The 21,740-nt window shown below is 41.1% G+C and overlaps 2 protein-coding genes across 2 annotated transcripts; both read right to left on the reverse strand.

Moving 5' to 3' along the window:
* Positions 1–3,018: 3,018 nt before the first annotated feature.
* ackr3a (atypical chemokine receptor 3a) lies at positions 3,019–8,827 on the reverse strand. The gene is made up of 2 exons (XM_063888449.1): positions 8,658–8,827; positions 3,019–5,811 (listed from the first exon to the last, which is right to left on the reverse strand). Exon 2 carries the CDS (start codon positions 5,740–5,742, stop codon positions 4,606–4,608), a length of 1,137 nt encoding a protein of 378 aa, XP_063744519.1. The 5' UTR covers positions 5,743–5,811; positions 8,658–8,827; the 3' UTR covers positions 3,019–4,605.
* An 11,100-nt stretch (positions 8,828–19,927) lies between these two features.
* LOC134867846 (ribosyldihydronicotinamide dehydrogenase [quinone]-like) lies at positions 19,928–21,345 on the reverse strand. Its single transcript, XM_063888707.1, has 6 exons — positions 21,229–21,345; positions 20,952–21,119; positions 20,742–20,872; positions 20,555–20,668; positions 20,375–20,476; positions 19,928–20,284 (listed from the first exon to the last, which is right to left on the reverse strand). The coding sequence occupies exons 1-6, from the start codon at positions 21,230–21,232 to the stop codon at positions 19,985–19,987; spliced, it is 819 nt and encodes a 272-aa protein (XP_063744777.1). The 5' UTR covers positions 21,233–21,345; the 3' UTR covers positions 19,928–19,984.
* Positions 21,346–21,740: the final 395 nt, after the last annotated feature.

The following is a 21,740-nucleotide window of genomic DNA, read 5'->3' on the forward strand; positions in this document are numbered from 1 at the left end:
GAAATGGGCCAGAAATAATGTAAGTTACAATTATAACAACACATGCATGCCGAGTATGTGTAGCCTAAATTTAGTCCTCTATACAATGTGAGTGTTCTGCTCCAGCAAAGAACATAAAAAAGAACTGTTGTTCTTAATTACTCTCCACCTTTGCACCTCCTTCCTTTTCCATCATTCATTAGTCTTATCTTTACTAAGCATAAGGTATAGATTATCATTGTGCTATAAAGAAACACTCCCTAAATCGACATCATCTCTGGCCTATTTCCTATAGTTTATAAATCAAACCAGAAAGATAGCCCCATTAAAAATGAACTCTAACTCATACACGAACCAGCCATAAGATGATTGGGGAATTAGCTGCATAGGATGATTTTATGCCTAGTTTTGGACCTAAGCTTTTCGTCTCTCACAATTGCTGTAAATCTATCCTTTGGTTTGGATAGGACAGATTTATAGTACTGTATTCATTCCAGCTAGTTTATATAGAAAACTGTAAGCAGTGAGACTCAGTCTTAAACGTAATGAGGGGAACCTTTTTTACTCCTGTGTTTCCACTTTAAAATTTTACACAGATTTGATTGTTTGGGTTTGCGTCGGAGACTGACCCAGTACTGTGTTTGACATACTGTACAAGAAACGTATAATAGGAACAGAGGAAAGTCATAACTGGCAAACTGTAAAAGGAAGCAAAGCACTTCACAGCATATGTGTGTGCCAACTAAAACACAGGCTGTTCAGTCTTGGAGCAGCAGAAGTGTGTGATACGCTCCGTTCACACAGTGTATTTATTGAACATCTATTGTTACAGTGGCACAGTTTGGAATAATGCTATGAGATTAAGTCTGATCTGAAATAATAAATAGAAATGCTATTGACTTGCATTTAATAGTCAAGTTCAGTGCGTGCACAAGTGTATGTGGATGTGTGAGTGTGTATGTATTTGAATGCCGCTTCAGGCTGTTATTAGCCTGTACTGTAAAGAATAAATTGAACAAGCTCTCTTGGAGTCTGGATTACCAATTGCCCCAGGGCGCCAGACTCTCATGAGCCACAAAGCCCTCTGGTTGGCAATTAGGTTCAGGTATTTTGATGCATCGATTATTATAAACTGGAATTGGGTAGGTTTTCAAGTGGAACTTTATTGATGTTATACAATTGAGTCTGTTTACATGTCTAAGGGGCTACTATTACATTTGTTTCTAGACTTTCATGGGACTGAGCTGTAACACACTCCTTAACTCCACCCAAGGTTAGCGGCTCCAAGCTACATTAGCAGCACCAAGCATAACTCACCCAAATCTCTGATTGTAGTGTCGGCAATGGTCGGGAGTAGTTTTGTCCATAACATGTGAAATAAAACAGACTATACCTTTGGTTTGGCTGCATTGATGTTAAAGGATTAAATCCCCTCTTAAAATAACGTTTTGTATATCATAACTCATCACAGTGTACAAAGAAGCTCACAGCTAACGTTTTCACAGGGGCCTGCTAGTGGGTTAATCGGGCCCTCACGTTGGGAAAAACAAAACAATCTGCATTCCAGTGAAAACAAAGCTGTTTAATTTAAACATGTGATCTTGTTTAGTGAGTTACTTGGTGGAAGTTCACTGACCTGAAGCAAGCCATCAGCATGCTCCAACATAAGGAAGAGATTGACGGGGTTCAGGTCAGATGAGTAGGTGTTGTGTGAGGAAAATCATTCAAACATGAAATAAGGCAGTGGGGGGGGGGGGGGGGTTGCAACAGAGTTGACCACGGCACACCAGAGCACTGCAAGATCAAGGCAGTGTCACAGCGAAGAAGGAAGGTATTGTCAGCAGATCAATCATTTGGTCTGACCTTTGGAAATCCCTGCACAGCTTCCTCATCAGATTAACCTACAACACTCTGTACCAGGGGTTCAGAAAAGAAGAGGGCAGCGCTGCTGGGCTCTTGGAAATCCAATCCTTCAACAAACCCTGTTAGCAAGACAGACAAACTGTCTCAAGGGCACAGCAGCTGGTGCCGTGACCAGATACTGAAAAGGGAGGCCAAAACACTGGAAATATAGGCAAGAGGTAAAAACTAGAATGAAAAAGTAAAGAGTCTCTCTTGACCCAGTTCAACTTTTCAGATTTTTTTTTAAATTGAGAACACAAACAACACTCTTTAGCAAAAAAGGAAATGTATCCATTTCCTCAGGACAGGATGGAAGAAGCTGCACCAACTCCTCAGGCAGAAGTGACTTGACCTTTGCAGGGAGATTTCCCACTGAGATCACCACATCCCTCCGCCCAGACATAGTGGTGGGGTCCTTGGCCACAAAAAAATCATTCCTCATTGAGCTCATCCTCCCTAAGGAGGAGGAGGGAGAGGCTGCCCAAAGAAGCTGAATCATTACTTAAAAAAGGCAGTTGATTGCAAGCAGGCCAGCTGGAGGGTTTGTCCCAAATCCTGAAGATAACAGTAGCACCCTCCCACAGGGCAGTAGGTCAAGTACTGAGGTCAAAGGAGAAAAATACTGATGAGTTGTTGTCCCTAAGTGACAATTTGGTTTGTGAAGGTGCAACAGATAGCAAAGCAACATCAGTATTGCTATTCACTTATATGTTCTTCTCAGATGCTAGTGGGGACTAAGCTAACGTCTTTTATTCTTGTCTCACTTGATGAGGAATCACATTAATATATATTTATATAAGATTTAAGAAAACAACCTCATTTCATTTTTTCATTGGACCCTGAAAAGTCAGTCTGTGCCTTTAAATCAGCAGGAGTAATATGACAACCGTGACGTGGCTGGAGTACAGTGCGTGAATCCGATGACAGCTGGGACAAAACACACATGTTGTGTTTCAGCTGGATGAGATTGTTTGTTATGTAGGGATTCATTGCAGTAAGTGGAGCAGTAGAAGCACATTCCTTTTCAGCTTCACAGTTCAAACACCTTTTTTGTAGGAAAATCCGGGCATGGAGGACAAAAGATTGTGAGATTAGTTTGACAAGTGCAAAAAAAAAGAAAGAGGCAATGTGGCAAAACATTTTCTAAAATTTAATATATAACAAAACAGATGTTACGCATTACAATACCAAAGGAATGTCTCTGTTCGTGTAGAAACATGTTAGTGTCCCCAGTCGTTTCTGATGACAAGATGAAATCTTTTCGGAGTAAAGACATTCATGTGTAACTGATCTCATGTCAGCATAACAAAATAATATGTTGCTTCCTACAACAGACAGTGAGTAAACTGTATAACTCAATTTTTATGACACATAAAGCATAGTTTCTGGCTGTCAAGCTATGACTGCATAGGCATGCACACACACTTTAATGCACACATATAACAATAATGTAAAACAATGATGTTGTTTTGCTTGGTTGTTACACACCATAGCTGCTGCTTACATTAAGTGGAGAACCTATTCATTCTGTATGTGGTCATAAAAGTTTTAGCCGTCTGTGGTCTGTGTGCTGATTTAGAAGGATTAATACATCATGGACATGTGCTCTCCACTTTTAGCACTGATTTAAAGTATAGCAACAATATACGGCAGAATATTATGTAATTCTGTGGAAAACAAGTAATTTATCTGCTCTTCAAGCTCAGTAGTCCCAGTTGACCCCTCCAGACAATGTTTCGAAATATTTAGAACCAAAACACAACTGCAAAGTGAATAATGTGCTGTGAGGACATTGTAAATAATTTGTAATCACAACAGCTCAGCTCGCTTGAAAGAAACAGCTTGACATTTTGGGAGAATGCCTTTTTGCCTTCTTGCAGCGAGTATGCTAAATATGAAACTAAAGTGGACATGTGATTATCTTAACTTGGCTTGGCGCAAAGACAACACAAAGTCACTACGTCCAAAAAGAAATGGTTCAGCATGTTAAACTCCCCCCCAAAAAATCTGTCCTTTGCAAAGATTAGACGAAAAAAAATGTAATATTGAGAGATTTTTCTCCCCGTTTCCAGTTCTTATACTAAACTAAACTTATCAGCAGCAAGTTGTGGCTTCATATTGAGTGTACAAGCATGAGAATTGTATCTAACTCTAAGCAAAATTCCCCCAAAAGTGGAACTATTTTAAGTATGGAAGATTAACACATTTTGTCGGAAGGGATCAACCGATGTGACATGAGGTTATGGTTAACAATAAGACAGCAGGACTAAAACACTAAGCCGGTCAGTGGCTCGACTAAAATGATGAAGCAGCATTGTGTGAAGTGAAGCACTGAGCAGACATCAGTGTGTGAAGACTTACAACACGAAAGATTTACAACATAAAAGAGGCAAAACAGTTCAAATGTAAATATATAAATACAAATTGATTAAAACACATTACAAGCAATAATTTTACACATTTACAGCTACTGTTTTGGCTTTACAAATGATATTTTTGTGAATTCAGTATCAGTTGTTTTTATAAGACTGCTTTCTAAGTGCTTTATCCATGAACGTCTTCAGGTTTTCCTACATGACTCAAGCTGATTTCTGTACAAAGGATCCTGTGTGTGGACTGATTATGATAAGAATAAATCAGTTGTGACACATGTTTATATTGCATTACAGTCATTCAGATTTAGAAACCGTGTTCAGAAAGAAATGCTATTTTAGGTGTTACATTTCAGATCTGTGGTGGGTTTTCTACAGCTACAGCTGAGTACTCAGTCTCTGACATGTTGGAAGCATCGATTAGGCGAGCCAAGCCTGTTCTTGTGGAGTATTTAAAGATGAAGGCTTTCATGAGGTCATAGCGGTAGTTTCTGTGGATGAAGTTGTAGAGGATGGGGTTGAAACAGCAGTGGAGCAAGGACAGGCACTGGGTGAGGTGTAAGGCCACATAGATCACATTCTCCAGGCCACAGGTCAGAGGCACCAGACCCATCTGAGACAGGGCATCAACCAGGAGGACGCCATGGTAGGGCCCCCAGCAGCCCAGAAACACCACTATGTATGCCAGGATAACCCTGCGGCTCACGCGGCGCTCCTGCTCCACCGTGGAAGACGATGAAGAAGAAGAGGAGCGGGAGAAAGCTCTGGCTAGTAGGGCGTAAAACACTGCAATGACGGGGAAGGGGAGAACGAAGCCAAGCAGGATGAAGCTCAGCTGCACGCCCACCATCCACTCCCTGGGGTTTCCCTCCGGGTACACAGGCCTGCACAGCATGGTGTCCCCATGTGTTGACTTCACAGTGCGCAGGAAGTAGGTGTCAGGCAGGGAGGCAACCAAAGCCAAAAGCCACACTCCCACACACGCTGCGCGGCGGAATACCTTCCTGCGCGCTCCCCCCTCGTCGTCTCCATGCTTCGTCAAGCTCAGGTAGCGGTCCACACTCATGCAGGCCAGGAAGAAGATGCTGCTGAAGAGGTTGACGGAGAACAGTAGGTGTGTGAGTTTACATGCCACCTCACCCAAGGGCCAGTGGCCATGCTGTGCCAGAGAGCTCACCCACACGGGCAGGGTGGCGCACACGCACAGGTCTGCGACTGCCAGGTGGGCGATGTACATGTGTGTCTCATGGCGAGGGGTGGAGTCTCTTTGTGCACGTATGTTAACCCAGAGGACCAGAGCGTTGGCAGCCAGACCGACGACGAAGATAAATGTGTAAAGGATACACATGGAATACAGCAGAGCGTTGCGGTTGAAAGCTGTGGCACACACCATTGTATCCACACTGGAAATGTTGCTGAAGGCTTCGGAGAAGTTGAGTTCCCCGAACGACTCCCACAGGTCTTCTAGCTCACTGTTGCTCAGACTCATTTTTCAGCGCAGGGAGAGGACCACAGACCACTGGGAGGTAACACACACCAACTCTGACGGGGATAGAACCTGTAAAAACAAGATAGCACCTCATCATTTCATGTGGCAAACATGTATCTGGATAAGGATCCAACAAATACATGCATGCTGGTTTCATATTTAAAAAGCAATATTTGGTTCATAAAGCATGGCTTGTTTTACCCATGTGGGCTCAGACTGGATGAGCTAATAAAACAGAAAGCTACTTGTGGTATGCCACCAGATCCTGAAGAATCTTGATGTGGTTAACTTGTTAAAACACCGCTTTCATGAATTGATAGAGGCTCTCTGTTGCCGTGTCACAAACTCTGTGATTGATGTGCGTTCAGGAGCAGTACAATAAATGTTTATATTAGCTCGCCTAGCACAGAGTGGAGATTAGACTTAAGGAAGTGGGATCGAGAAATCCAAACAGGGTGTATTTCCGGAACGTTCCGGGCATTCCGAGATAAACCTTTGGTCAGGGTGGGAAATCTGATGCCAATTTAAAATGTGTTTTCTTTAAACATACTTGTTATAGTAAAAAACAAGCAAGAGAAAAACATGTTTCTCTTCTGCTCTTGAGGGAGAGGGTGAGAGGGGAGCTGTCACCACCCAGATGATCAAAGAAAGGGCTGATCATAACCTCAATACGTCATTTTACATCTGAATCTTATAACACAGCCACACATGCACACAATTTTAACTAAAGGGTGCAAGCATGCTAAGAGTAGGGGGAATGAAGCAATATGCAGGATCACAGAGGTTGTAGTCTGGAGCAGAAAGGCATGCCAAAAATCTGGCATCTGATGCTTTTGAGCCTAAAGGGCCACTGAAGCCATGCATGGCCTGCACTCCCAATTGCCTTTGCTGTGATGTCTTGCTTAGCTGCCCTAAATGACGGCATGTCACAGTGTGAAAGATCAGAGGTGATAGGTAATAGATCAAAGCCAGAGCACGAGTGGCTTAACCCTGCTGTTGCCCCTCACTGACTTGTACACCCACAGAGTGAATTGTGTGTAGAAATCAGCGGGAGGCTTGACGCCTGCAAAATGGTCTGACCAAGGTTAAAACGAGGGTCACCGACCACTGGGTGAAACAGCATGTCGGAAAATAGTGAAATGTGACCCTGTCAGACATCTGTCTGTGAAGGAGACTTGTGCTGTACACGGGATAATTGGTAAAAAGTCAAAGAGGATGATGAAAGAGTCGGGCAAAGTAAAAACAAGGATAAACAATGACACCTGGAACATATTAAGATATGCAGCTGTCTAGTGTGTGTTATGTCTGGCTTTGTAATCTGTTATCTATTTTTCCAATTTGTACTGTTTTTTTATTATTATTACTCACTGCATTTCAGGGGAATGTTCTTCTTGATAAACAACATTTATTTGACAGCTTCAATTACAGTTACTTATATACGCTTTAAATATCTGGTTATACATAGCAAAAAGCATGCGATTGCATCAAAGTGATTTATGCAGATATTTATTTCATGGGATTAGCAAAAAGCAGACATTCCTTTTTGGTAAAAAGATTGGTTAAAAGTTAGCTGCAATTTAAAATCACACCATAATAGAAGATTAGCTGTCTTCAAATACATCCTTGATACAACATTTGTAATACAGGATCATGCCTTGTTTTTTTAATTCTCTTTATATCTAATAATGCTCAAATGCATTCCTAAATAAGGTAATGGATCGTTCACGTCTCCCTGTAAGTAAACCCTTTTTTTAAAATCTGAAACGTACCTTTCATTTAACTTTCAATTATATTAAGACTGTGGAAAGTCCTATTCATTCTAATAGGGTGATTTTCTCTGCTGAGATAAACCCTCACAATGGTCTCTGTCTAATTCCCTTATATTATATGGAAAATACCTAGAGGTGCCAGGTAGCCCCACAGGCTTCAAGCTAATTAACCTCTTAACACCCAAACCATCAGATAACAGAGACAGAAGATTTAGCCCATCTCTCCCGCTCGCTCCTTCTCTCTCTCTCCCTCTCTCCCTCTGTCTGTCTGTCTCTCTGTCTCTGTCTCTGTCTCTCTCTCTCTTTCTCTCTCTCCTCTCTCTCTCTCTCTCTCTCTCTCTCTCTCTCTCTCTCTCTCTACCCTTTTCACCTCGCGAGCATCCAGTTACAAATGAGCTGAAAACGTCTTTTGTTACTCAATACACACAAAATAAAAGCGATTGAAGGCGATTTTCATGCTAATTACCCCAACAAGAAGGTTGCAGGTGCATCGAGCTTGTTAGAAGTTTCTCCTGTCAGTCTCTATCTACAGGCTTAGGTTTGGTATAAAGACCTTTTAACACATGACATCAGGTTTCTTTATAAAGTAAAAAAGTGCTGCCTTCTGCGTCATTGCGCACAAATAGCGAACCCAGACTGCAGCTGACTTCAAACACATACAATGGCATTGTTGTCATTGTTGATTTGTATCAGCTGGAAACAAACTTCTCTTATCAGTCAGTTTGGTATACAGTAGCTTCACTGCGTGCTTGAACTGGGAGGCAAATAAACAGTGTAATGGCACACTGGGAAGATAGAGAACTTAAAACAAATCACAAAAAAATCCTTTTACCACTATAAGAAGTTTCTGTGTCAGTAACAATACTCAGCATTATTTATCACGGTTTGGTATCTGCAATAACAACCATTTTTAAATTTCAAATAATTAGTTTATTTAATAAATGTGCTGTGTGTTCAGCTTGGAAATAACTACATTACGTTTTGCAGTCATGTATATTGTATAATAACACAGCCTTAAATCATATTTACGTAATGCATTTACACACTGACTAAAGCAGGTATCGAGCATCTCTGGGTTTAGCGTTAAGTGTTAGAAAGCCGAGAAACTAGCACTCCTGTCCCACATGAGATCATATACAAGCTTACCTGTTTTTGTTTCCTGCTTCCTCGCTGAAGTCTTTTTAAGTCAATAGATTTATCTTTTTTGGTGCTAAAGAATACTTTAACTCCACAACGGTTATCTTGTGTGCGCCACTCTCCGCCTCCTTCAGTGAATCTGAGCCTGTTCCTTGTTCTGCACTTGCTGATACTCAAAAGAGCTACGCCTCCGAGGCTGGTCCTAACAGCGTATTCACATGGCATCGCCTGGGGCGTTCAATAAACAGGCCGGAGAGTTTCGGCTAAGAAAAGAAGTACACGTTGGAGTTCCGGTTTACGACGTTTGATGTAGAATGCATAATACAATATTTCAACATTGTATGTGTTTTTTTCTTCATGTAGCGTTTTATATGGCATGCAGGTCTAATCATGTTTATAATGGCATGCACTGCAGTGCAATTATATTCTATGCTTTTATCAATGCATCATCCAAAGAGTGCAATGAATGAACATTATGGTGACATGTAAGAAAGCATTAAATAATAAATAATAAAATATTGTATATTAAATAAAATCCCTAAGCGTTTAAATGACTGTTTATATGCTTTGTTATACTGGCTGCTAAATATAGGCTAATAAATAAAAAATGTTAAAAAAATAGTTGAATGAAGCTTTAAACTGGATGTTGCCAAACATTTTAATATACGTTGAAGAGGGGCTGTTATTTTGTAAGAGAGAAACACAGTAATATATATATACATATATTTATATATACACTGCCGATTTTGCAGGTTTTCCCACTTACAAAGCATGTGGAGGTCTGTAATTTATGTCATAGTTACACTTCAACTGTGAGAGACGGAATCTAAAACAAAAATCTAGAAAATCACATTGTATGATTTTTAAATAATTAATTTGCATTTTATTGCTAACCCTGTTTGAACTCGTTACCTGTATAAAAGACACCTGTCCACACATAACACTCAATCAAACAGACTCCAACCTCTCCACAATGGCCAAGACCAGAGAGCTGTGTAAGGACATCAGGGATAAAATTGTAGACCTGCACAAGGCTGGGATGGGCTACAGGACAATAGGCAAGCAGCTTGGTGAGAAGGCAACAACTGTTGACGCAATTATTAGAAAATGGAAGAAGTTCAAGATGACGGTCAATCTCCCTCGGTCTGGGGCTCCATGCAAGATCTCACCTCGTGGGGCATCAATGATCATGAGGAAGGTGAGGGATCAGCCCAGAATTACACGGCAGGACCTGGTCAATGACCTGAAGAGAGCTGGGGCCACAGTCTCAAAGAAAAACCATTAGTAACACACTACGCTGTCATGGATTAAAATCCTGCAGCGCACGCAAGGTCCCCCTGCTCAAGCCAGCGCATGTCCTGGCACATCTGAAGTTTGCCAATGACCATCTGGATGATCCAGATGAGGAATGGGAGAAGGTCATGTGTTCTGATGAGACAAAAATAGAGCTTTTTGGTCTAAACTCCACTCACCATGTTTGGAGGAAGTAGAAGGATGAGTACAACCCCAAGAACACCATCCCAACCGTGAAGCATGGAGGTGGAAACATCATTCTTTGGGGATGCTTTTCTGCAAAAGGGTCAGGACGACTGCACCGTATTGAGGGGAGGATTGATGGGGCCATGTATCGCGAGATCTTGGCCAACAACCTCCTTCCCTCAGTAAGAGCATGGAAGATGGCTCGTGGCTGGGTCTTCCAGCATGACAACGACCCGAAACAAACAGCGAAGGCAACTAAGGAGTGGCTCTGTAAGAAGCATCTCAAGGGCCTGGAGTGGCCTAGCCATTCTCTAGACCTGGACCCAATAGAAAATCTTTGGAGGGAGGTGAAAGTCCGCATTGCCCAGTGACAGCCCCGAAACCTGAAGGATCTGGAGAAGATCCGTATGGAGGAGTGGGCCAAAAGCCCCGCTGCAGTGTGTACAGAAAACGCCTGATCTCTGTAATTGTAAACAAAGGTTTCTGTATCAAATATTAAGTTCTGTTTTTCTGATGTATCAAATACTTATGTCATGCAGTAAAATGCAAATTATTTAAAAATCATACAATGTGATTTTCTGGATTTTTGTTTTAGATTCCGTCTCTCACAGTTAAAGAGTACCTATGATAAAAATTACAGACTTCTACATGCTTTGTAAGTGGGAAAACCTGCAAAATCGGCAGTGTATCAAATACTTATTCTCCTCACTGTGTGTGTATGTATATATATATATATATATATATATAGATTGATATAGATATATATATCTATATATATATATAGATATATATATATATATATATATATATATAGATATTATGCAAACTTGAAAAATATTTAATGTTTTACCTTTTGAAATTGCAATGTACTTGTATTATGATTATGTGACAGACCTTATACAGTATAGGATAAATGTAGAAGGAACAGTATGCAAAATACATATTTACCACATTAAACATATTACTCAGACACTTCCTGACAGCCCCACCCCACCCAAATATGAAACCAGAAATGCAGACAGTCAGTAAACCACATCTTCCACCCAAAACCAACAAACGGGTTTAACCCATCACCGAATACCACAAGGGCAACTGAAAACACCCTCCGAATAACGAACAATTCCGAAAACCTTATTCATTTTTGAACCTACATTTTTTTATTAACGCAATGCTTATCTTGAATCTGTGAACAACAACATCAGCTGCAGACCCATTGTTGTTTGAGACTTATTCAGTCTCATTTCAGGCACATCCTCTGGAAGCAGCACAAAGCACTGTGGGAGCCTCATGTGTTTACTGAAAGCCGTTGAATGCTCACCTGCAACTCTGGTGGCCTCACAGCTGCTCCCACCAGAGCTATTAACCTCAAGTTCAATACATAGACGGAGTCACAAAAAGAAGGAAGAAACAGTGGAATTTGTAATAGTATACACATTAATCATGTTTGAAATGTAAAATCATGATGATATACTGTTATGGAACTCAAAACAATTATTTTGATATAACGTCCAATGATTGAATTATTGACTTAACATGGTACGATATGTTTTTTTAGGAAAAATATATTTTTGACTTGTACAGGTCACCCTAGCAAGGTTTATTTTTTGACTATATGCCCTTTTATTCAGTGATGAAATGCAGCCAGCAGGGCTACACTGACCTCATTAAAGAGCAGAGGAGTGAAGTCAGTTTCAATGAGGCTTTAAAGAGAGCTCCCACTACGCACGCATACCCATTGTCCTCCATATCAGAAGCATCAGGGGGGATTTGTAAGCCTTTCTGATAAGCATCCGTAGCTCTGCAGACTGCTGCCAACAACTGTTCTGCAGTTCTCAATCACAGGGAGGCTGGACTGGGAACAGCAGGGGTGGATGTGTGTGTGTGTGTGTGTGTGTGTGTGTGTGTGTGTGTGTGTGTGTGTGTGTGTGTGTGTGTGTGTGTGTGTGTGTGTGTGTGTGTGTGTGTGTGTGTGTGTGTGTGTGTGTGTCTGTGTGTGTGTGTGTGTGTGTGTGTGTGTGTGTGTGTGTGTGTGTGTGTGTGTGTGTGTGTGTGTGTGTGTGTGTGTGTAGTGGGAAAAGGCCATCCGGCTTACATATACCTTCTGCAAGAAACATATTCTTTGTAAGAATCTAATTAGAATTGGATGAAACAAGATTAATTTAGAAACTGTGTGAGCCAACGAATAGCTCTCTAACAAGCATTAACATACTTAAAAACAACAACACCAAATACAGGGATTATACATGAGGGAACAATCAGTGAAAGTGAGGCGAAATCAAATTCAAAGTACATTTTCTCTGCGATTTTTACACTTGAATTTGCTCTTTATTTTTTTTAATTAAATACATCACATACCTTAATTACTTAACCAACAGATAACTTGTTTAAGTGTCCCAAAACTGTGGTTTAAAACAGTACCAGTTAACTCTCATGGCTGTCATGCATGTCTTCCTTAGAAGTAGCAGGCAGCTGTTTTCAGTCTCTAAAAAAGCTCTGATAAACCTACTGTACCGTACTTGCCAAACACCAAGCGACAGACAGACAAAGTTAGCACATGGCTAAAGAGTCAGATATCACACAAGTTGGTGGTGACCAGACAGATCTATAAAGGAATGAATACTGGACTTACATTCATCAGGTGGCTCAAAACAGAACTTCAAACTCATGCTATTGTTGGCTGAGTTGGCTGGATGTGTAGGCAACTGTTTTCTAAGAAGTTCTATATTGAGTTGAAAGATTGTTTGCCAAAATGGCCCAAAGATAAACTAATGCAGGTTTTAAAATTGTAATTCCATGGTCTGTCCAGGCTTTATACAGAGCTATACGTTTGCATCAAAATGTTTCTGCTCAAATCAACATCCAGAGTTTTATTTGTTCACTTGTCAAACAATGTCCTTTCAAAGAGGCCTAGTTCATTGCACACTTTTTCCACACACAAGATAAACAGAAAGATCAAGAGATAAGGAGATGGAAAGTGTTGGCGACTGCTAGGGGAAACAGGGTGATGATTTAAAAGAATGAGGAAGGGGGATGGGCGCATGTGAGAAAAGTTGAGAAAAAAGGGGAATAAAAGTTTGAGAGAATTATTCCTAATGACTGCCATTTCTGTTGTACTCTAGCCCTGCGACATGGTGGGGGGTCTGACAGACACAATCTATTTTCGTGCAAATCTCCATTTAGAGGGTCCCTCTCAAGCTCATTCTCAATCACACATCTTTATCATCAACAGTTTCCTTCCCTCCCGCTCTGAGGCTCCCTCTTGCATTTCTCTACTCCCTTACATTCCTCCTCTTCCCCTGCTCTTCTAGCATCACACATCTTTCATTTAATCACTTATTCATTTACAATTATCTTTAAAGGAGGATAAGGGCCTGTGTGAGTGAAGCTGAAAGCAGTGCTCACAGTGGATGGAGCTTGTGAAGTGAGTGTCTGAACACGTAGGAGCATGGAGCTTTTAACAATCAGAGGACAAAAGGTTGGCAGCTATTTGTTCATGTGGGCTTTGTCTCCGGATTTCAATCAAGTGGTTTTTTTTTCTACTGCAGATGTTCTGCTAGTTTGTGATGAGGTGATCTTTTGTGTTTCCCAGGGATATGTTCATGTAGGTGAATGTTTGGCTAAAAGAGCGCGTCCCTGTCAGGGAATGTAGCAACTAAGGCATTCCTCACATTGACAGAGCATCTCTCACACCAGCCCCTCGAATGTCAGTGAAACCTGAGAACTGCTCAAATGTCAAACAGGCAAAAAAGAAGTGGGAAAATACTAAGAGGCTTTGTGTTGAACAGGAATGTTGAATCAATTATTTCTCAAACTAGATTGTTTTGGCCACTTGGGGACAGCATAAGCAAGATGTACCAACTCATTTTTTAAATTGATTTAGTGAACTTTGGTAAACTTCCAGAAGCCACAGAGCAACATTTACCTTTATTTGGATTTGGTTCTCTAGCCATCTGGTAAGTCAAATATTTACTCTCCTTTTAGTCTGGCATTGTTTGCTCTACCAACTCCTGAAGGAATATACAACTATTTAGCTGCCAACTGCTGCACATAGTTCATCAGTTAGATGTCTGTGTGCTATTTGTCGCTCAGTAGGTAGCATAGTGCTTTTTAGAGCTTTGCAAAACTTTTGTCTTGAAATTATGTTGAATGAAGAAAAGGCATGGATGTATTATAAGAACTGGATACCGGGCTTAAAGATGATTAGCGTTGCTCAATTAGCAAAGAGGTTAAATAATGTTATAGTTTCTGGGTTTAGGTCCTAGTTATGTGGACCACTGAATATGTGCAGAAGTGTTTCTCACTTCCTGTTCCAGCCAATAGACTTTACATTGTTGTTACATCACAGATTTTAAGAATACTTTTCTTGGCTCAAGGTAGCTTTTACAAATACTAAACCTCAATGGATGATTTTTGGCCTGCAGGGGGATTTCTTTGCTGCAATACACTGAAGACTGAACACTTAATGCTAATATCATCATCCTCACAAATACAATGTAAGCTAGTAGATGTCCGGCAGGTAGATGTTTAACCATGTTCATTGTGTTGGTTCAGCATGTTAGCATGCTAACGTTTTTTTTATCTGCGCAAAATAAAAAAGTTGAAGCTGATTTCCATGAATTTGGTCAAACATTAGTTTCCCAAAATGCAGATTTTAGAACTTGATGAAGTCAGGCTATCCCAATTTCCTCTGGGCAACATGAATGTTTGTCAATAAAGACCTTAAAAGTCACTGAAAGTACTGAGATCACCAAAGTAAGTAAGCTACATTGTTTGTAGTGATGTCTCATCAATCTTTGACCTGCCGGTGTTTAGATAAATCAAATTTTATAATGTTTTTCTTCCTTTCTCTTTCTTTGACTTCTCTGAATCCATTATTGAATTCATACTTGGCTGTCGACCATGACCGGCTTTGGTTCATACAGTCCATTGACTTTGTCTATCATCTCTGCACACAGCAGTTACTCACTTACAGGTTCCTGTTCATTCCGAGCCGTTCTGCTTACAAATACTCGCCATCTTCATTAGTATGAGCCAGGTCATTGGGATCATGCAGAAGATGGATAAACACTGAAGAAATGTCTTGCTCCAGGGGACAGTCAGTGTGTCCACTATGGATTAGTAAATGACAAAATCTGTCCACAGGCTGCACGACAAGGTGTCTGTCTCAGGTGTTCCCTTGGGGCTGTAGCTCTAATCTAGTAATCCTATCCTGACAGTCCTGATGTATGCTTCACAAGACTGTCTTTCCATGCCACTGACATAGAGTTCACAGATAAGGTGGCTAACTTTCACCACTATTGTCCTGTCACGCCATGTGAAAAATGGACCATCAGCACTGCTGGAATGCACTAGGGTTTTGGAGAAGTCTGCAGGAATAGCTTTACTGGCAACAATACCTTTAGGTGTTGCATTGCTAGCCGATGGCTGTGAAGAGAAAGCCTCTCTGTTGCCTCCACAGGGATCAAGTTCATGTTTGAATCGTTACTTTTTGCATCAATAGTAAACAGGCCATTTTAACATAGACAAAATGACATTCAATTTGTAATCATAAATGTCAAGTTTTGTAAGAGCGTGAGTGCCAAGGGAAAACCAAACACGGCAGCCTTTATTGGTTATAAACACGACTCTACTGCACTCAAACAGGATGATGGAATAAACAATTTAGATAAACATGTTTACGGAATGAAGCCTGTCTCGATTTAATGGAAAGATCTAAATGGTGATAGATGTAAATATCATGTCCTTTAAAAATGACCCTGTGGCAACAAATGATCAAAATCAGTAGGGCAACATACGATGGAAAATGACCTCAAGCCATTTTTATCTGTTCCAGGTGGTTTCCATTCATTGCTCTCCATACAAATCGCATGCACACAAGTGAAGAAGGCACTGCAGGGGGATTACGGCCAGATGTGGCAAACCAGGCAGCATCTGGAGTTGAGTCCTGTGCGCTTAGAGCTTTATGTGAGGGACACTAGCACTCCCATTCAACTAGTCTTTCCTAACAGTGTCATTTGTAAACCTGAGCTGCATCTTCATCCCTTAATCACAGACAAAAACACATGAGGCCACTTGTAGTCATTCATTGTTTATGTTGATGGTGTGACAGAGGGAAACATATTCAAGGCAGAAGCATGAAACAAAATCCAAAAGAAGATTAAACCAGAGATATTTCCCCCCATCCCTCTGCAGACTGTGGTGGAGATAGTAGATATCTGCTTCTCATTACAATATTGAAAAAGCATAATGGCTGACTTCAGTATTAACCCTGTCACTCTGATGCCCCAAACCACCAAGAGCCTTCCCTGAAACCTCCCAGCTACACTTGAGCCTCTGCTCGTAAATAGGAAACAGCTTTGCTGCCTCACGTCAGCTTCCCATCCAGGCACTTCATACATCAGAGCTTGAATGGAGGCCAATAGCGTCATGTCCATCCATTCATCAAAACCATGGTGGCAGGCCTTCCGTGTAAGTGTTTCAAAGTTGCTAGGTCTAAGCTGGCCTGGGCCCTATCACTGCTGAGTGAAGTGCATGTCAGGATCATGATTTGTGAAAGTGTTTGCTTATATGTGGTAGAGTGCAACTCAGGTTCCCCAGAGAACTGTGCCTCCAGTGAGCGTTCAAATCCCTAATGAGCTAAAGATGTGTGAAACGTCCCATTGTGGTAAAAGTTTCCTGTGCATTTTCACACTGGGGAGAGGAGAAGACTAACACAAAAGAAGGATGGAGGAGAGGATGAAAAGAGCCAGGCTTGAAAGACACATCCTGCAGGGGTTCATGAAAAGAGGAAGGAGGCAGTGGTTGTTATTATTTTTTTACCCATGCTTTTATTTCCATTTTGGGACTTTGTATAAAGAGTACATGGGCTCTATTTGTGATTGTGTTCCTCCACAGCTGTTTTAGTCCACCGTTTCTTATCATTTTATCTAACCAGCTGTTCAGGTTGTGATTACAAAGGGGCCCTGTGATATTTATCTTTGCGCACATTCTTCAGAATAATGGTTAAAACATTGCATTTCTGAGAAAATAAAACCATAAAAATACCTGAAACTGTTTTTCTAATGTCTTAATGGTGCATACATCACTCCCTGAAGTTAAACAATTTTTTAAATGCTAGAGAATGTTTTTTGACTGTGGGGACATAACTATTTGCTGCAAGAATAACTTGATTTAAGAGGCAACTGTGATGGTGTTGTTTGGGGGATGATTGTGCTCAGATGTCAGTGAATTCCTCCGTTTCAAAATGATGGGGAACAAACAATGGACACTCTGTGGTACGAAGGTAAAGGGGGCAGTTAGAGCTTCAAAAGGGAAACGATAGTGTAGTTCTTCATTACAAACCTTTCCTGCTGCCAATCTTAATAGAACTGCCTTGAACTGTGCCTCACTCTCCTTGCATTTATGCACACATGGACTCACTCTCTCACACCCTCACTCAGGCAAAGTTCAACAAGCTGTAATTTTCGTTGCGGTGTAATTAATTGGATTTTAATGTAGCCTCTGAAAGAGTGGGAGGATGGTTTGGAACAATAACTTGCTTTCTCTCTCTCTCTCTTTTTCTGCTCTCTGTTTTGGGTCTTTGTGTTTAATGGCTAGCCTGTAGTTAACCTTATGACATCTGGTGCAAACACAGAGACCCTTTTACGCCCTAATCAAACCACCCTAAAGTCAACTCGGAACAATGAATCACATCTGGCTCAGCATCAGTTCAAACCAATCCTACCTTTATGAATATACTTTTCACATGTACATTTTGCAGTATTTTCAATCCTTTTAGGAGTAGTTTCCCATTTTGACACTAAGATGAAAAGATTGACGCTTAGATGAGAAAATCAATACCACTCTATATCTGTACGGTAAACATGAATTCGATTTTGTTAGGCTGGTTCTATCCCCATTTCCAGTCTAAGCACTAAGATAAGCTAAAGGGCAGTGTTAATACAAATCTCCAGGTCCACTTAACCTTCAGGCTTCTTCTGAACATTATACAGCTTTTTTTTTATCTGAATGATTGTGTGAATTTGAGCTTCCAGTAAAGCAGCACTTTTCCGCCAACTCTGTTGCGTATCTGGTATAAATGGTGCCCACTTCCTCCCATTGAACCAGCCAAAAATGGCCTTCCCTGCAGTCAGTGTGGGAGAACTGGGACAGACAATGGAAAAGCAGGATGGACACCGGATCAGAGACTGTGGTATAACCCTTACATACACAAATACTCAATGCCCCCAAATCCAGCAATTCAACCACCAACTTTTTGGTTTTCTATCTGGGATAACAATGATGCATATAGAAAGAAAGAACTCCAAAAGCTTAAGACTGAAAATTGTTGGATCTGTCCTCATTTCTGTCAAGACCTATTGATGTATTTAGATTTTACAGATAAAGCTAATTGGTGCATAATGACTCACATATTTTAAACACTTAATGCATTGCCATCTATGACTCTTTTTTATGTGGGAAGAGGGTGTTTAGCTGAGAGATCTTAACACAATACCAAACAGCAAATAAAACTAGTACATGTGTTTATGGATAAGTATTGCAAAGTGTCTTTTGTTTTGTGACACCCAAATAAGGAAATGAACTAACCTTGCTCCGGTTGCAGAGACAGGTGATTATGAAACTGGACCTGACTGCACACAAACAAACACCCATTGACCTTGGGAAACCTCAGCTGTGAAATATGCACACAGTTGAGTTCCTACATGTTACAAGCTGTGGTCTGGACATCAGAGTGCAAGGCCATTTCCTCAAGTGTGGCCCCCCTGCCCCACCCCCTTCTCATTTCCTCCATACCCAAACAAAAGCTTCTTCTCTGGGAAAAGCGCTCAGCCACTTATGTCTGTGTGGCTTGCAAGCAGTTTTTTTGGTCGTCAGCATGTCTGTATACACGGTAGAGCACTTCAGCAACAACCAGATAGCAATTGAGATGATTGATTAGTTCAAAACAGTTCCAAAACATTGCACACCCAAACATTCAAGTCAAAAATTCCCCAAGAAACAACAAAAAAAAGTTCTATCCCTCCTGCAGATCCAAAAGGAGCCACACTCATCACAACCCTCCAGCTTTGATCTGCTGGGCATGACTGGTTTCCCCAGGTGCGAGTTGCCACTGTCAGAGCAAAGTCTTTGTTTAGCAGGTTTCAAATGAATTTCAGCTGGAAACTATTCTCCCCATCAAAGCAACCAGAAGGAGAGGGGCGTTTCTCCCAAGAGGCCAGGCAGATCTGAAGGATCAGAACGAGGAAACTATTCTAGAGATGGGACAAAAATGTGCCGAGCTAAAAAGGCATTATAAGATGCATATTTTTAAAGTTGTATGCAACTAAGATCAAAACATGAAAGTAGTTTGGTGAAGGGAGGATTAGAGCAAATTCACATAGGGTTGACAGACATTATGCATTTAAATGAAGGAGTTACCGATTAATTTAAGTCAAGGGTCCCGACCACAGAATTTAACTCTGAAAGGGTCAACTTAGGAAACGTTAGTGAATAGTTAACTTGGCTCTAACTTTAGAGTGTGGCAATCAGCGGAATCTTTCCTAACAGGAGCGTGATGGACATCATGTTACAATACTTACATTGGTAGACCTACAAAAAATTACCTACAACAGGTTGCCATAGCGACATCTTGTGTGCATTGCCATTAAAGCCATACGAGGCGAGCGACGCAGTGTAAAAACTGCTTAATTGCTGACAAGTACACAGAGTCCTTTCCTTGATATCTTGGCTCTTATTGAACATGCAAACCCCAGCCACCAAACTACAATACAGTTTCCAAGTAGTCAACAGAAATCCAGAAGTTATTGGCCAGCTTTTATTTATCATCATTAACAACAAACTTGACAGTCAGTCACGCTTTAGACTCCAGCTTTCATCTGGTTGTTGGGGGGCAGGGCCTTGCCCAGGTGGATCCCCACAGTCAGTCCAAACTCCTTGCCGGCATGTTTGGCATGGACCTCAGGCTTCAGCTGGTAACCAGTCTTCCCATCAAAGCAGTCTGAGGGAGTGAAAGTAAGTGGGTTTTCTCCCAGGAGGCCTTGCATGCGTGTGCGCCAGCCCTCTAGCATGGTACCGCGTGCCTCAGCAGGAACGTGAGAAGGCGCCCAGAAGATCTGAGGTGCCAGAACCTGGAAGCCACAGTAGTGCAGGATGCCATTCTGGAGAATAAAAAAAAGTGTTCATGCAGTCAAATGTTTCCTCTGGAACAGCTCATATGCTTTTGAACATTATTCATCCAAATACAATACCTGCAGTGGCCAAAGGGTGACATTCATGTCTCCATTAATGCCATTTGCACTGAACATGGACTCCTGAGATCCAGTGGTGAAGGAGAGCATGGCCTTCTTGTCCTGTGGAGAAGAAGTCAAGATTTAAGTAGGGCGAAATAGCTTGACAATAAAGGCAAACTTCTTGAGTTGCTTTGTTACCTTGAAGATTCCCTGGCTGTAGCGCTTCTCATGAGTGAAGGCATAGCCCAGTGTGAGCACCCGGTCCATCCAGCCCTTCATGATGGCAGGAACAGTGAACCAGTACATGGGGAACTTAGAAGTTGGGCTTAAGGTTAGTTCAGAACAGAGGCATGGCTTAAAAAACACATTTTTACTCTGGCCTTACCTGGAAAATGAGGAGGTCTGCCTGAGTGAGTTTGCGTTGCTCTTCAGTGATATCAGCACAAAGGTTTCCTCCCTCCCATGCCAGTTTGGTCTCCTCTGCATAACGGAAGTGATCTGCATTCTTAACGTCTCCTGCAGGGAAAATAAATGTTTGCTGCAAGTCTGAACACCAGTTTGAAAGCTAAACTATTTATTTTCAGTGAGTATTTACCAATGATGTCCTCAGCTGTAGCAGTGGCTTTAAACTTCATGGCATACAGGTCAGATACTTCTACTGTGCAGCCCTGAGCAGTCAAAACTTCCACAGCAGCGTCTTTGGCTGCTGCGTTGAATGAGCCAGAGCTCTGGTGTGCATACACAATCAACACTTTCTTTGACGCTAAAACAAGAATTAGAAGATTCAAATGAGAACACATCAGTATAGAAACACATGTATGAGATTCAACCAAGCTATCAGCAAACACAAGAACACAAAGTTACCAACATACGCATTTGGAAGCAGGAAATTCTAAATGCTGGATTTCACAATTAGATCGAGTTGATGGCTCATACTAGAGCAAACTGAAGAAGCTGCTTTTATCCTCTACACCACTCAACACACTGCCTTCTGGCTCATTACTTATAGTTGCTGTCAATCAGCAATCAAGGCCCCTGACCAATCAGCTGGCAACTACAAGGACTCATCAACAATCTACTATCTAAGCTTCATGTTTTCATTTTAAATGGGCAAAATAACTTTTCTACAACTCAAAACCAAGTATATGTACATTTTTATCCAGCTGCAGATTTAGCCAGTTTTTAACAACGGATACACTTACAATAGTACCGTTTAATATTCCATTCCTCCAACACCTAATGTATATACAATATCCTACTTTATAGTACTGCTTATATCTGTGTTTATTTGTTATTTCATTTTGTATTCATTTTGTATGTATATTTTATACATTTGTCTGTATTGCTATTTTATTTGTTATTGAGCTGCTGCAATGTAAATATT

Source organism: Eleginops maclovinus, chromosome 7 (genome assembly GCF_036324505.1).
Source record: "Eleginops maclovinus isolate JMC-PN-2008 ecotype Puerto Natales chromosome 7, JC_Emac_rtc_rv5, whole genome shotgun sequence".
Lineage (NCBI taxonomy): Eukaryota > Metazoa > Chordata > Actinopteri > Perciformes > Eleginopidae > Eleginops > Eleginops maclovinus.